Raw genomic sequence first — 16,311 nt, 5'->3', positions numbered from 1 at the left:
ATGTAAATCGGCCTACCAATATGAGTAAGGGGCTTGGAATCTTGCCTTAAATGACTTGCCCAATGAGACACAAGAAATCATTGGTAGAGCCAGGAATTTGACCCCAATCTCTTGAGTCCCCAGCCAGTGCCTTAACTAGAAGACTGTCCTCCTTCTGCAATAATCTTCATGATCAACTGCTGGTGAAGTGAGGTGTGGGATGGCACGGATGGACTCCAGCAGTCTCAACCTCATACACATCAGAGGTGGTGGTAAAGTGTTGTTTAAAACTCTCCCCCTATGCCAGAAGCCATAGAATGCTAGAAAATGGGCCCTGATAGCTGTGGAATTTTAGCTGGAGAGAGATTGACTTTTCATGGCATGAAATTCTCTGCCCAAATACCATGATGATGGGTGCATACATGGATGGAAGGAAGGGCTGCTGCCTTTACTGTTCTCCCATAGCAGACAAGTCCATTCCTGAGGTGAGTCAAGTAGACTAATTTATGCTAGCCATTGGCCTCCTCATCAATAGTAAGGGGTTGAGGCTAATAGAGGCATAAATGGTTCCTTGGAAGCCTCAGGAATGAACCTATAAGTCAAATAAACACCCAAGAGTGGAATCAGATATGCCCCTTTTAAAGACTGTTCCCAGTTTACAGATGTTCAGTTAGCCAGGGAGGAGCCAGCCAACCCAGGATATCTGGGTTACTCCTCAAATGGAATCCCACATTGTTGTTCAAAGATCCCAGATGCCATTAATGACACTCAGGCTAGGTGGAGTCAGAGTCTCTGATCTTGTGCAAGAGGTGTCATGTTATGGCTAATGGATGGCAATGGCTTTAGTCACTGAAGAAAGGAGATTCCCTGCTAAGAATCACAATTAGAATTCTCAGGCATGGAACACAGAGTGGCTGAGACATGTCCACAGACCAGCACTTGCAAAAGCTCATTTTGGCTGGATTGAGCTCCTGGGGCCAAATCCTGGTCCCACTGAAATTCTGTGCATGTCTACATAGCTCTCGGCAGCGAGCCTCTGGGGTCAACAGATCTGGGCTTGTGCTAAAAATAGCTGTGCAGAAAATGCTTTGAAGTTGCTTGGGTGGGGACGTGCTCGGGTCCCACAGCCACAACTTCAAAGCACTGTCTACACAGCTATTTTTAGAGCACTAGTGCAAGCCCTGAGCTGAGAGGCTTGCTGCCAGAGGCTGTGTAGACATACATAATGGGGCCAGCTCTAAATGGCCTCCTGTGTCGCCATGCATTTGGGTGATGGCTTCCATTAAGCAATTATCGATACAGGGTATTTTTCTGGTAGTTAACTAGTATCAGAATATAAACACAGGTTTGGAGGCTACAGTTGCTTAAGATAAATGTCACAAAAATATTAATGTTTCTGTGCCCAAAATTAATGACAGCAAAAGAGGTGTTGGTTGCCCAATTTTCATAACCTTTCACAAGAATGGAGAAAACTGCCCAGAAATTACTTTAGATATTTCAAGAATGATTTGTCATCCTGGAAACTTAATTATGTTTTTACTTTTAGGAAGATATCCAACACTTGGCTTAGCACAGGATGGTTCACAATGACTATCGCATTAGAACTCTGTGACAGGATAAATGTTTATGGCATGGTGCCACCAGATTTCTGCAGGTAAGATGTATTTTGGAAGCATTATTTGCTAGCCAGGTTGAACATTGGAGATAAATATTGAAATCTTTAATTTTGTTTCCAAGAAATATGTCTACAGTCCTCTTGAAGCAATTAATTAACATGTCCCAGGATCTGGTTCAAGAAACAACAAACAGCATTTAATTCTGGTATATAAAATATTAAATGTTTTTGTTCGTACAGTGGGAGAATTAATCCATCTTGTTGATGTCTTTTAGCCTTTGAATATTTATCAGCTAAAACTAATGCAATAATTGGCATGAAATTAATCTGGAAAATATTAGTTTCAATCCTCCTCTGAAGGGATTTTTCATTATAGAAGGAGGGAAGCTCTGACAGTTTGACTAGTTTCTAAACTGAACCATTTATGAAACCAAAATTAAGATCCCAGTTCCCCTGACATGTAAGCCCTACACATCTGGAAAACTGGCCACCTACATTGCCCCCACAAAATCTGAATTTGCAAATGTAAAATGGATGATTACTCTTGCTATTAGCTATCTTGTGCATGCAAATGTGTTTTGCAGGTGAAAGAGGCAGCACTCAGATTTTTGCCAGTGAAACTGGCTAGTGTTAGAAAGTTTGGTACATAACATAAAAACATAAGAACATAAGAACGGCCATACTGGGTCAGACCAAAGGTCCATCTAGCCCAGTATCCTGTCTACCGACAGTGGCCAATGCCAGGTGCCCCAGAGGGAGTGAACCTAACAGGTAATGATCAAGTGATCTCTCTCCTGCCATCCATCTCCACCCTCTGACAAACAGAGTCTAGGGACACCATTCCTTACCCATCGTGGCTAATAGCCATTAATGGACTTAACCTCCATGAATTTATCCAGTTCTCTTTTAAACGCTGTTATAGTCCTAGCCTTCCCAATCTCCTCAGGTAAGGAGTTCCACAAGTTGACTGTGCGGTAACAGGTGTAAGTTCAATGAGAGGTAACTTGCTACAAAAATCGATATTGAGCCATTTCACAACTACAGTTTATCTTGGGCCACATTCAGTGTTCATATGCAACAAGGGGAAGGGGTTCAGTACAACTTTTCATCGCTCACTCCCCATTTGAACTAGTGAGTACTTCATTGAATTTTCTGCTGCAAACTCACTGACTTCACTGAAGTCAGGTTTATCAGTAAAATAACTTTCAGTGGCAAGGAAAGCAAGATTACAGAGATGCGTTGGCTCATTGTATCATGGAGGTAGAGTTTCTTTTGTTTTAATTCTTTTGAGCATTAAAAATGACCATTCAAGACCTTGCATTTGTGCTGACCATGAAGAAGTAGCAGCTTATTGACAGGATCTTTACCATAGGCAATGTCAACACCAAATTGTACATGGTGAGAATCTTTATGTAATTCTAACAGAACATTAATGACTGTAACTTGGGCTGTCCCTACCAGAGCTCCTAAATTTCACAAAGAGCTCTTCAAGGAAAGCATCAGACGAGATCAGATACTATGGATATCATACACAACTTCCATTATATCCGCCTACTTGAGCTCTCCTGCCAATTCAATTGGATAAGTCCTTCTTCACTTCCTACTCTAAAACAGTAAAGTTCCTGGCACCATTATAATGGCTGCCATGTCCTATCCCAGAAGTGGTTGCATAATGGCGGTAAGTGAAGCGATCCTTATGAATTTATGTGTCATAAATCTGTGTAGTACTTTAATTCAGTGTAAAGCAAGGCAACCCCTTTGAGGGAAAGATTAAGTCTGCTTTGTTAGGGTACATGCATATAGATAAAAAAAAGGGGCAATCCCTGGTCCAGAGAGCTTAACATCTTCACTGTGACCATGTGTAAAATGTTCATAAGAATTAATGTACTGTAACAAAGTGGCATAATATTAAATTATAAGATACTATAATATTGATATTTGATTTAGTTAGTGATTGGTTCTGCTTTAAGCAGGGGGTTGGACTAGATGACCTCCTGAGGTCCCTTCCAACCCTGATATTCTATGATTCTCTACTGTTTATATAAGAACATAAGAATGGCCATATTGGGTCAGACCAATGGCCCATCTGTCCAATATCCGGTCTTCTGGCAGTGGCTGGTGCCAGATGCTTCAAAGGGAATAAACAGAACAGGGCAATCATCAAATGATCCAGTCTCAGCTTCTGGCAGTCAGAGGTTTAGTCACACCAAAAGCAGGGGGTTATGTCCCTGACCATCATGGCTAATAGCCATTGATGGACCTATCGTCCATGAATTTATCTAATTCTTCTTTGAACCCAGTTATACTTTTGGCCTTCACAACATCCCCTGGCAACCTTTAACCTGTTACTGAGTGACCAGAGAGGTTGAAGTGTTCTCCTACTGGTTTTTGAATGTTATGATTCCTGATGTCAGATTTGTGTCCATTTATTCTTTTGCGTAGAGACTGTCCAGTTTGGCCAATGTACGTGGCAGAGGGGCATTGCTGGCACATGATGGCATATATCACATTGGTATATGTGCAGGTGAATGAGCCCGCCATGCTATCAGGGCAACTCCCACCTTTTCATGTTCTCTGTATGTGTACATATATCTCCTTACTATTTGTTCTGTTCTATGCATCCGATGAAGTGGGCTGTAGCCCACGAAAGCTTATGCTCAAATAAATTTGTTAGTCTCTAAGGTGCCACAAGTACTCCTGTTCTCCTTGTCCACATGTGTGTTGACCCCCTCAAAGAATTCTAATAGATTGGTGAGGCATGATTTCCCTTTACAAAAGCCATGTGGACTCTTCCCCAATTTATCATGATCACCTATGTGTCTGAAAATTCTGTTCTTTACTATAGGTTTTTTTTTTTTTTTTTTTTTTTTTTTTACAAAATTGGTGTTACATTAGCTATTTTTCAGTTATCTGGTACAAAGGCTGATTTAAGTGACAGATTACATACCAAAGATAGTAGTTCGGCAGTGTCATATCTGAGTTCCTTTGGAACTCTTGGGGTGAATACCATCTGGTCCTGGTGACATCAGTTTGTTCCAAAAACTTATCAGTTTGTTCCAAAAACTCCTCTATTGACACCTCAAGCTGGGACAGTTCCTCAGATTTGTCACCTAAAAACAATGATTCAAGTGTGGGACTCTTGCTCACATCCTCTGCAGTGAAGAGCAATACAAAGAATTCATTTAGCTTCTCCCCAATGGCCTTATCGTCCTTGAGTGCTCCGTTAGCACCTCGATCATTCAGTGGCTCCACTGATTGTTTGGCAGGCTTCCTGCTTCTGATGTACTTTAAAAACGTTCGCTGTTTAGTTTTTGTCTCTTTTGCTAATTGCTCTTCAAATCCATTTTTTGGCTGCCTAATTATACTTTTACACTTGACTTGCCTGAGTTTATGCTCCTTTCTATTTTCCTCAGTAGGATTTAACTTCCAATTTTTAAAATATGTCTTTTTGTCTCTAACCATCTCTTTTACTCTGTTTAACCACGGTGCCATTTTTTGGTCCTCTTACTCTTTTTTTTTTTTTTTTTTGTAATTTAGGGTATACATATAGTTTTAGCCTCTTTTACATACATGGTTAATATTTATAGTTCAGTGAACAAATTATGGTATAGCGGTTCATTTATCTGCTCATAAAGATGTGAAAAAGCAGTTTAATAAGCAGTAGAATTTAATCTATCCTTATTAAAGGGCACAGCTACATCTGTGCTGTAGAGACTAACTCTGGGGAAGGTCATCTACAAAGGCCCTTGAGAAGAACCCAGTGCTCCCATAAATACAACCTGAACTGTCTGATTTGTCCTTAGTCTGCTCATTAAATTATGAAATATTGTAGCAAATAAAGCGTGATTCTTATTTTCCAATAAATGGTTACAAAATACAGTCTAGTGCCATTAACTATTGTCTACTACTGGAAATGTGCACAAAAGGCTGGACTTTAGAGTTGTGTTCCTGTGGTACATTAGGAACAATGTATTTTAGGTCCAACACAGTATAAATTTGCAATAAAGTTTGTTTTCATTATTTTCCAGATTAAAATCCTTCGAATGTATTGCTGATTATTTAGTTGAATAGCAAATACAAATATATTAAAATTGAATGTCTAATATTCATATTTATATTCAGAATTAAAATAAAACCAAATTTACAATTCCTCTTACCCATTTTTTAAAGTTTTAATTAGCAAAGTAATGATCACTGTCATAGAACTAAATTAATATCACATCTGTAATGTGAAGGACATTTCAGAGGAATCATAAATATTACACAGTTGGTTCTGTAAAAATTATTAGCTTAAGATAATTAACCAAACTTCTTTCTACCAGGACAGGGGGAAACAAATTCTGTTTGAAGGAATTTTTCCTCAGAATGAGAAGATTTTCATTGTCAACATGAACAACACTTAGGTGTATAAATCATTTTGTACATTTACTAAATTTAATATTTACGTGTGTTGGTAGTTGCAATTGAAAGTGGAATGGTTGACCTGAGTAGTGTGATTTTCTGGTGTTATGCAATAGATCCACACATAAGATAGAATAGTTCACCTTGGTCATAATATTACTCGATTTTATCAAAAGCGAAGGGTGTGTCAGATACTCACATAGAGTGGCATAAGAGCAACCTTATGGACACACCTTAGGTATGGCTACACTGCAATTAAACACCTGCAGCTGGCTCATGTCAGCTGACTTGGACAAAGGGGCTCGCGATAAGGGGATGTTTCACTGCGATGTAGATCCTTGGGCTGGAGCCCGAGCTCTGAGATCTTCCTCTCTTGTGGAGTCCAAGAGCCCGGGCACCAGCCCAAGCCCGAACGTCTACATCACAGTTAAACATCCCCTTAACCCGACTCCCACAAGCCTGAGTCAACTGACAGGGACCAGCTGTGGGATTTTAATTGCAGTGTAGCCATACCCTAAGATGTGTCCATAAGGTTGCTCTTATGCCACTCTATGTGAGTATCTGACGTACAAATTGCTGCTTGGATAGGGATGTGCTGAAGTTATTGAGTATTCCAGTAGTAAGATGATAACCTGCTTAAGTCCCCATAGCAAAGGCTTAGCACAGAGAATACACTACTCTTGCCTCAAAAGAAAATTAAGGAGGAAGATCACCTACTCTGATTTTGAGTGTTCAGGAAGCAAATTCCAGCTCATAATGGACTTGGGGTCAGATCTCCCTCTTCTGTAGAGAAGCCCTTGGAAGAAGTCAAAAGAACAGAAATACACCACATTTCGCAGTGCTTCCTTTAATTGTCCTTGCAAAGTGAGGGATTTGGGTTCCTGTAGAATTCACAAAAGTGAGATCTCCTAATCCCTGTGATCCTGGGCACACAAGGAAGGGTCATTCTTCCCCAGAGACAGGAGGCATTCTGTGTGGATGTTCCTATCTCTACTGGCTCCCATTGCAACCCAGTTCCAGGAGCTGCACTGCCATTTGCTGGGTCCCCTTGGGTATGTCTACACTGCTCACTAAGCCCGGGTCTGTGGGACCCAAACTTGCAAACTCACAAGTGGAGTAGTGTTTCCTAGCCCAGGCTTGAGCATCCCTGCATTGTAAACCTGTGTTTACAGTTGCTGGATCCGGGTTTCACAGCTGTGCTAATGCATCTCTTCTGCACTACACAGACCTTATACCTCAGGTCGGTGGTTTGACCTGCATCCACTCTGCAAAATGACAGCGTTTATCCCAAGTCACAGTGGGATTCAGGCCCTAGCAGGGTCCTAGGCCTTGGCTCCTGAGAGCTTGCTGATGCAAGTCAGACTGATTTGTGTGTGGACACAGTGGGGCTTGGGCTCAAACCTGAGTCTCAGCCTGGTCTTAGTTTGCAGTGCAGACAGATATACCCAAGCGTCTGGCTGCCCAGTAGTATCTGCTGGAAGGACACAAGAGGGTTGATGTTATTTCTGGCAGCATTAACTCCTGATAGGAAATCTAAGACAATCTCGGAATGGTGCCATAGAGAGCTGCCAGGCTCTTGCTCCACTTGCAACCCCAGCAAACCTTTTCTGGTGAGGGAGTCTGGCACCATACATATTGCTGCTTTCCGCATTTGGGGAGGAGCTCTGCTTGAGGAGAGCCCTGGCATGGATCTGTGGAGATTTTCCCACACTAGAGCTTATTCTGACCACTGTTTTAATTGCACAACCAGAGGCATATACATAAAGGCCATTTAGAGTCAGGTAAAAAAATGATATTTTCCTATCAAGAATTCTCTTGTTTGGCTGTCAGGTCATTTCTCCTTTGTGGAAATTTAGGCAAATTGGTGTTTAAAGTTCTGTAATTTATTCCTTTGGCCACCACCTCTGACTCTGGCTTCTTACTCTGTCCCCCCCCAACTGCCTTAAATCAAGTAGCTATTGTTCCTAGTTATGTTGTCTGGAGTTATGCATTTTATTCCCAATTGTATAGCCACTATTCATAGTGGGTTATCTCCTTCAGTCCTTACTCATTGACCTCAGTGAGAGCACTGCCTCAGTAAGCGCTGCACAATTCCGTCCTATATAATCAGGAGCAAAATGTATAAAGGTGTTTGGAACAATTTTAATAGACTAGAAATTAGATTCCAAAGGGGGCAGGGCACTGGAGAGAGGAGGCAAAATTGTCCAGAAAACTTAACAGCCGAAGCACAAAATCTGCTTGTCCATACTTCAACATGGTGATTGACGATGATAAAGAATAATGACATTTTATTCGCCCTTCAAAATATATATAGTACTCACCCCAAGTGAGCAAGTATAATTCTGCATGGCTGATTTACAGCCACTTTTAATTTGTAAAGGAAGAGATTGACTGGAGCGGGAGATGGGATGGCCTTGTTTTTCTGCTTCATTCCTTTCAATGCAAACACTGTTTGCTGTATTTTCAGGTACCAGTGTGGGTGGATACCATCTGTGGAAACATGTGCACTGAAGTGGCAAAAAGTAAATGATTGACGCCAGATACAAGTGCTTATTGTGTGTCAGCGCTGGCATGCTATGAGTGAGGAAGTATAGTATATTTTACAAACTGCCATCCAACAGCTCCCTCCCAGCTGTGATATTAATATGCATGCTAACTGACAAAATACTGATTAATGTCCAGTATCAGGCAGTGGTAAAATAGCATCTGTTTTAATATTAATAAATGAGATGACTAGCAATTTCCTGATAGAGATTACTCATGCATTTCATTTGCTGGTGACACAAGTTAATTGCAGTTAGGAGAGAACATGGTACAGTTAAGTTGGGTTACTGTGTAGTTACTCAAGCCACAGAGTTCAGATCCAAACCCAGCTTTCCTGAAGTTCAGGGGTCTTTGGAACTGGGATGTAGGTTTGGCTTCTATGAGAGAAGAAGAGACTAAACACAAAGGCCCAGCTGCTCAAATGTATTTAGGCACGTAACTCCCATTGGGGATCCCTTTGAAGATCTGGGCCAAAGTTGTTATGATACAAATCTGGACGTTCCCTTCCCCTGAGTTTGGTGTGTTCCTATAACTGGTTTTGGTTCAGACCCATTTCTAGTAGTCACCATTGTATTAAATGGAATAACCTGGAATTTCTGGAACCCGATCCTGGAAGTGACTGCTCATGAATATACATCTGTACCTGTACAGAGTCCCACTGAAGCCAGTGTGGAGTTATTCACAGGATCTGGGTCTAAAATAACACATTGTTATGAAGTAACTATGGGCCCCATCCAGCACAAGATATAGGCCTACCTACATAGGAAAGATTGGCCTGCTATGGAAGCCATCAAACAAAGCAAAGAATAAGATCCATGGGAGTTAAACTCAAGGTACAGGCACGAGGAGAGAGAGGGAAGAGACATAATAAAAATAATTTATTTGCTTCATTTGCTCTTCTGTTCCAAGTTCTTGGGACCATCCAGGTCCCAACTCCAGACCCTGAAGTCTACATTTGTTTCTACAACTGTAGCTTTGAACTAACCTCTTTAAATAGGGGGTATCTTCCTAATAGGCTTTTATCTTTCCATATGACGAGAAAAAGGAATTCCTCTCTAATCCAAGATGCTGGATACCCACGCTTTTTAATATGATGCAGCCTCCAAGATGCTGTTTAAAAGCCTAGGAAGTGCCAGAGCCAGTAAACCTGGAAGTTTTATCAGGAGTGGACCCTAAGCAGTTAATTTGTTATCACAGTAAAAGTATTAGCTAGATGGATAACATGGACCTGATTCTGATCTCACACACACTGATTTTACACCAGTGTATTTCCAGTGATTTAAACAGAGTTACTCCAGATTTACAGTAGAGAAAGTGTGTGTGTGGGGGGGGGGTAAGAGAGAGGGGATTACATTGTAAAGGAGCAATAATCTAAATGATATGCACATGCCTATATACATAGTAGTTCTGATTTTCTTTTTGAATACCACATTAAAAATATACCCTGTTAGATTTATGGCAACAGTATAAACCACTCAGCTAGGAGATTTATTTTTCTTTTTAATACATTGGACCTTTTATAATAAACTTAGTGTGACATTCATTTGAAATAGAGATCTAGAAATCTACCTTGGTGATAGATGAAACCATCTATATTAAATACATATATAAACATGGATTTTTAAAATTAAAAAAAATCGGGGTCTGTAGATGAAGTACTAATGGTTGGTGGGTTTTTTTTTTAGTTCTCATACATATTCCAGTGAGGCTATGTACAATACGAACAGAATCAATCTTATTTTTAGAAATGTAATTTTATTGTTAGTGTGGTGCTGGAGGATTGATCTCAGTATTGTATTGTGTTATTAGAAAGCTAGACTGATTGAATTAAAATGTTAATCTAAGGGATAAATGGAAAGCAGCAGCAATTTTTTACATTACTGCTACACATACAATATGGAGAATGGTGAAATAAGGAAAATTAGCCAGAGAATTGTGCAGGTGACAGATGCTATACAATAGAAATAATGGGCAATACCAAAATACTTTAGATTTTTTTTTTTTTGTATATTTGATTGAAACTGAGCTCAAACATTAAATAGTTCCTTTTAAAATGGAAAGTAATAAGCTTAGTATTACAGCTACCAGCGCTGATTCTGCATTGGTCTCTTCATGTGCCATATCGGGGCCAGCTCAGCTTAGAGCAACTTCAGAGCTCCTCCGAGTTGCAACAACTTGGAACAACCCTGTGTGGACCATTATGCCAGTGCACAATGGTCAGAGTAGTGCATTCTGGCGAAGCCTGGGGGCAGGAAGGAGTGAGGCACAGAGGAATTATGGGGGCTCTGCATCAGCCAGAAAACAGCCCTACATTAGAGGTGTTTTGCATTGGTCATATACGCTCCATTTAAGCTCCAGTAGTAACCCTGGCTTGGATATGTTTTCTTGTGAGATCAAATTAGCCTTGCCCATATTAAAGGTATTTGGGAGGGTAATATGTATATTTTTCAAAACAACATACTGGCTGATATAGAAAATCAAGCATGGCAACCAAAGTGTGGTGTGAGAATTAAAACCAAGCACCTTTTCTGTAGCAGATACCATCAGTGAGTTGAAAATTGTTAAAATGATCCATGTCTCACATAAATCTCTCTCTACTTAAAATGGTGTGCTCTGTGGCATCCCTGCAGGTTGATGTGCATGGGGTTACAAGGTCTAAGAGATGCCCTGGGTGAATGGCTTTAATTTTTGCCCCCTAGGTATATGAAAGTGGATACTATAATAGAAGGAACTCATTTGTGCATTGGTGCCATTTGATTAAAAAGTCAGCAAGAGAGGGTTGCATCATCAACCTAATATGCGTGGGAAGTGCTAATGAAATTGGGTGGTTATATCCCTGGCACCATGCTGGGAGAATATTCACACAAGCAGGTGTGAGAGAATGAAGTGACTTGGATCAACTCCTCCCCTTCCCCCCCCCCTTCAATACAGTGTGCACCTCTCCTCTCGTGTTACAAACTGAATATAAATCTCTTTTAAGCACCATGCTTCAAATTTCAGTGCAGCAATGTGTCACTGCAGCGCGCAGACCCCCCCTTGTTTTTGAGCCAGGGGAGTCACTCTTTTATCAGGAAGGGAAAAGAAAACCACCTTTGCTTCATTCAGATACAGCTTAACTATGCTAGAAAAATATCACCTGCAGGAAATTCAGTTTAACTGGGACAAAAAATGATTTGCGCCCACCAGCTTATTTAAGATAGCATCTTTTTTCAATCAGTACAAAGAACATCTTGGACTTCCATCTATTTTCTTTTTTCCACAGGGATCCTAATCAGTCTTCAGTACCTTATCATTATTATGAACCTTTGGGACCTGATGAATGTACAATGTACATTTCACACGAGCGGGGACGAAAGGGCAGCCATCATCGTTTTATCACAGAGAAACGAGTGTTTGAGAACTGGGCACGGACATTCAATATTCACTTTTTTCAACCAGACTGGAAACCAGAATCACTTACGATAAATCACCTGGAGATTAAACCCGTGTTCTGAGGAATGAATGCACAAGACTGCAATCACAATCACCTACTGTATCAGGCTTCAGGGTATTGAACCTCGCAGAAGAACAAGGCAATCTAAAAAAGCAAGGTTAACAGGATTTGTGGGTGGAAACCACTACAATATTCAGGAAGTTCTTGCGAAGGAATACATAAAAGGACATTTTGTATCCAATTGTATTATAATCCAATAATTAACATTGTCCAGCCAGCTCACCTCCTGTCTAAGTATGTGATCTGTAAAAAGCAACTTGACTATCATTAATGGGATGTTTAATTCATTAGTTTTTTAAAGCACGTTGCCACTGAATTTTCATAGTGAAAACTTAAAATACTTATTTAATGGAGGTTTTTATGCAGGCTAGGTCAGTATTTTTCTAATTCACAATTATGGGATTATCTTTCATAAGCCTTCAAATCCCAAATATATTGCTGGTCGTATAGAAAGGCCTAACTTCTTGTTTATAAGTTTTCCCTTTGAAAAATATGATTCTATTGAGCATGTAATTAATATTTGATCTGGAAATGTTGTATTTCTTTTTAAATGGCTGGGCTCCACTCCAAGGTAGAGTCTTTAACGGCAAGAAAATTCCCATGTGAAGATCGTGTGTGAGATGCTACAGTCTGACATTTTACATTAATATGAAAATGGCAAAGAAAATTCCTTTTGATGTAAATGTGCACTTGCAGCTATGATGTCAGGCTGCTCTTTCTTAATGGAGATGGGGTAGAGGGCAGGGCAAGGTTTACTAGATTTTATCCTGCGATATCACCACCATCTGTGGCACTGTGTGTATAATTAAGACTGAGAAATGAGAGGGGCCACTTCAGGAGGTCAGAGGACGCTCACTAACTCCATTATTCTGTTTGGCCTTTTATACTTCCCACTAACTCTGTAATCCTCCCATTTCCAGCTGCAATCTGCAGACAGCCCGCAATGGATTAAGAGTATATGAACTGATGCCTTCCCCTACGATAGGTACTTATGTGATGTTCCTAAGTCTACACCAACCAGCAGAATAGAAATCGTATGGCATCAATCACATGAGATATAACGTTACCATTCCAAACTCTCTCCCATCCATTTCCCCAGTAACTTTCTTCTCATAGATCCTGGGTCACAGAGAGATTAGGAGCCTGAGTAGATTGAGCTCAGTGGTTCTGAGACTGTCCCCTTGAGGACAAAAAGTAGCAGAACATGGCAGGTTCTTCATGATGCACATGTGGCTAGTTCCTGTGAATTACAGGGGTGGACACTAATAGTTCGATATATGGAAATTCACAGGGGGTCTTATTGCGTTATAATGGCTTGTGCAGAAAGATGGATTTCATTTCCAGTGTTATTTGTCCTTTCACCTCCCAACTACTAAAACTCAATCGCTTCTTCGAAGTAATTGTGGGGAGTAATTTACTTATTACATGAATGCTATAATTCAGGCGATAAAGCTCCTTCATTGTACAAAGAGTGAAACCAAAGCTATTGTTAATGGTTGATCTTAAACTGTCAAAAGTCAGGAAGCTCAAAAGTGAGGTGCAATACACCGAGGCAGTGGGATCACACTGGGTGTACACAATTTGCCCAAATTCACACCTGATGGGAGTAGCTGCACCTCCTATGGAAGTCTCTGCATCATACTCAGCCAGGACATAAACGGTGGTGGCATTTGGTTAGAAAATGGGTGTAATGGGTCATATAGCATAATTTACACCAATTTATGATTCCGTGAGAATCTAAACTGTAACTGCAAAGAGGTGGAAGGGATGCAGCAAGTAAGATACAGCAGTCCTTCTACTTTGCCTCAGTTGGTATTTTTTTCCCCTGCTACTTACTCTTTCCGTCTGGAAACCCCTGAATGCAAAACTAGTACAAGTTACACTACTTGGCCAATTATTTACCCCCATGCTCTGGCCAATTTCCAGCTGATGTTTAATTTCCACCATTTAGGGAAGGAGTTCTCAAACTTCATTGCACCATGACCCTCTTCTGACAACAAAAATTACTACACAAGGGGGGACCAGAGCTTGAGTCCTGCTGCCCCAGATGTGGGGGCCAAAGCCCAAGCCCCATGACCCAGGGTGGGGGGGGGGAGGGTCAAAGCCGAGGCAAGGGGCTTGTAACCTGAGCCCTGCCACCCAGGGCTGACACTCTCGGGCTTTAGCTTCCATCCTAGGCCATGCGGCTCAGGCTTTGGCCCGGGGTGATGGGGCTCAGACTTCAGCTTCGGCCCTGGGCCCCAGCAAGTCTAAGACAGCCCTCAGAACCCCATTAAAACAGGGTTGTGACCCACTTTGGGGTTCTGACTCCCAATTTGAGAATCGTGGATTTAGGGTGAGCTTCCCAGCCCAGGTAGACAGACACACACTAGCTAAAGTTGAGGTAGCTCGCTAACAATGAGCACTGAGGATGTTGTGGCACAAACAGGGCCATGGGTTAGCCACTGAGCCACCTACCACCACCCCACCCCCGGCAGATTCCCTAAACAGGTGACTAGCCTGTGTCATAATGTCCACACTGCTATTTTCAGCACAGTAGCTTGAGCAGAGGTAGCTTATGTCTGTCTGCCTGGGCAGGCAGGCATGGGTCCCAGCTGCCGTGAAGACATACCCTTAGTGACTGTGTTTTATTCCTCATGTGTTATGTCCTGGCACCTTAGAAAGAAAAGAATGGATTTTAAACTAATCATTATGTGACGAGCCATTTCACCCTGGCTACTGGCGGCATATCCAGCACATAGTGAACTTTAGTCAACTTAAAATTGGTGAACTTTAGTCAAATTGATTTACAGAGGATGTTAATGGTCACTGTAAAAGATTTTGTTATAGATTACAATGGCTCCTAGGCTGCCATAGTGACCTGTCTTTTAGTTACTTTATTATTGGTTTAACGCTAAAAGGATTTTGGACATGGTAAAATATAACGCTGTTAGGATATGTCTACACTGCAAAAAGAAACTGGCAGCACAGAGCCCGGTCCGTTGGCTGCGACTCAGGCTGTGGGACTAAAAATAGCAGTAGAGACGCTCAGTCTCGGGTTGGCGCCCAGGCTGTGAGCCCCTTGCTGCGTTTCAGCACCCAGGCTCCAGCCCAAGGCTGACCAGCTAAACTGCTATTTTTAGCCCCACAGCCTGAGCCCAAGTCAGCGGACCCAGGCCAGCCACAGCTGTGCTGCAGCTCTTTCATTGCAGAGCCAATGTAGCTTGAGGTCGTCTATCACTGTGTGGCTTGCATGCGACATGCCGCCATAGTAAAAATCCCTAAGAAATTGTAGTTAAATATGGGTTAAACAGTGTACTGGTCCCTTTTCTATATTAACTAGGAATTGCCGCCTGGATTAGAGGCAAGGTCCAGCTCATCTAGTGTCCTGTCACCAACAATGGCCAGTACCAGATACTTTGGGATGGGGTAGGAGAGGGGAACGAGAACCCTGCAGGAGGCAGTTGTGGGATAATCTCTAATAGCTAGAGCTTGGATTTAGCCTTGAAGTAGGAGGTTTAATACTGTTACCAGTAACTAGTCTATAATCTGGTGGCTGCTGTTATCCATTAAATGGCCAATGACTCCTCTAAGGTATTAGGTGGCTAACTGCCTCATTAGATACCTAACACCTCCATTTAGTTGCCACTGACTTTTTTCAAAAGTGCCACTCTGCTGCTAGCTAACCCTAAGTCCTCTAGGTGCCTATGAGTCCTCCAATCAGCATTCACAAAGCCACCTCAGCCCACAGGCCACCCCCCCCGCCCCCAGCTAACACACAGTTTAGGCTGGGTGCCCACCCCCCCCCCCCCGCCAGCAAGCTACCATCTATCTTGTCAGTGGGGCCTGCTCCCATAGGCATGCACTGAACATGCAGCTGCGGGGGGGGGGGGGGGGGGAGGAGCGGGGGGGCTGGATGCAGGCTCCTAGTAGGTAGGGTTGCCAAGTTGCTAATGGAACAAAACTGAACACCCCTGCCCCTTCTCTGAGGCCCCACCTCCACTCTCTCCATTCCCACTTCCTCCTCCCCACCCTCACTCACTTTCACTGGGGGTGTGGGAGAGGGCTCCGGCCGGTGCACGAGATTGGGGGGTATGGGCTCAGGGTTATGGCCAGAACTGAGGGGTTCAGGGTGCAGGAGAGGGCTTCAAGCTGGGGCAGGGTCCCGGGGGCACTTACTGCGCCTCCCAGGAGGCGGCTGCCAGGTCCCCGCAGCCCTGGCCAATGGGAGTTGTACAGCGTGCACTCGGGGCGGGGGGAAGCGCATGAAGCTTCTCTGGCTTCCCATGCGCCTAGGGGC

General features: G+C 42.4%; 1 protein-coding gene across 1 annotated transcript in view; it reads left to right on the top strand.

The window, feature by feature from the left end:
- The window catches only part of ST6GALNAC5 (ST6 N-acetylgalactosaminide alpha-2,6-sialyltransferase 5), a 91,864-nt gene extending 76,820 nt beyond the window's left edge, over positions 1–15,044 (top strand). The window contains exons 4-5 of the mRNA XM_054036395.1: positions 1,526–1,633; positions 11,802–15,044. Coding sequence (XP_053892370.1) covers positions 1,526–1,633; positions 11,802–12,033 — 340 coding nt within the window. The 3' untranslated portion in view covers positions 12,034–15,044. The remainder of the gene's footprint in view (positions 1–1,525; positions 1,634–11,801) is intronic.
- Positions 15,045–16,311: the final 1,267 nt, after the last annotated feature.

Source organism: Malaclemys terrapin, chromosome 8, assembly GCF_027887155.1.
Source record: "Malaclemys terrapin pileata isolate rMalTer1 chromosome 8, rMalTer1.hap1, whole genome shotgun sequence".
NCBI lineage: Eukaryota > Metazoa > Chordata > Testudines > Emydidae > Malaclemys > Malaclemys terrapin.
This window is presented reverse-complemented; position numbering and strand designations above follow the sequence as displayed.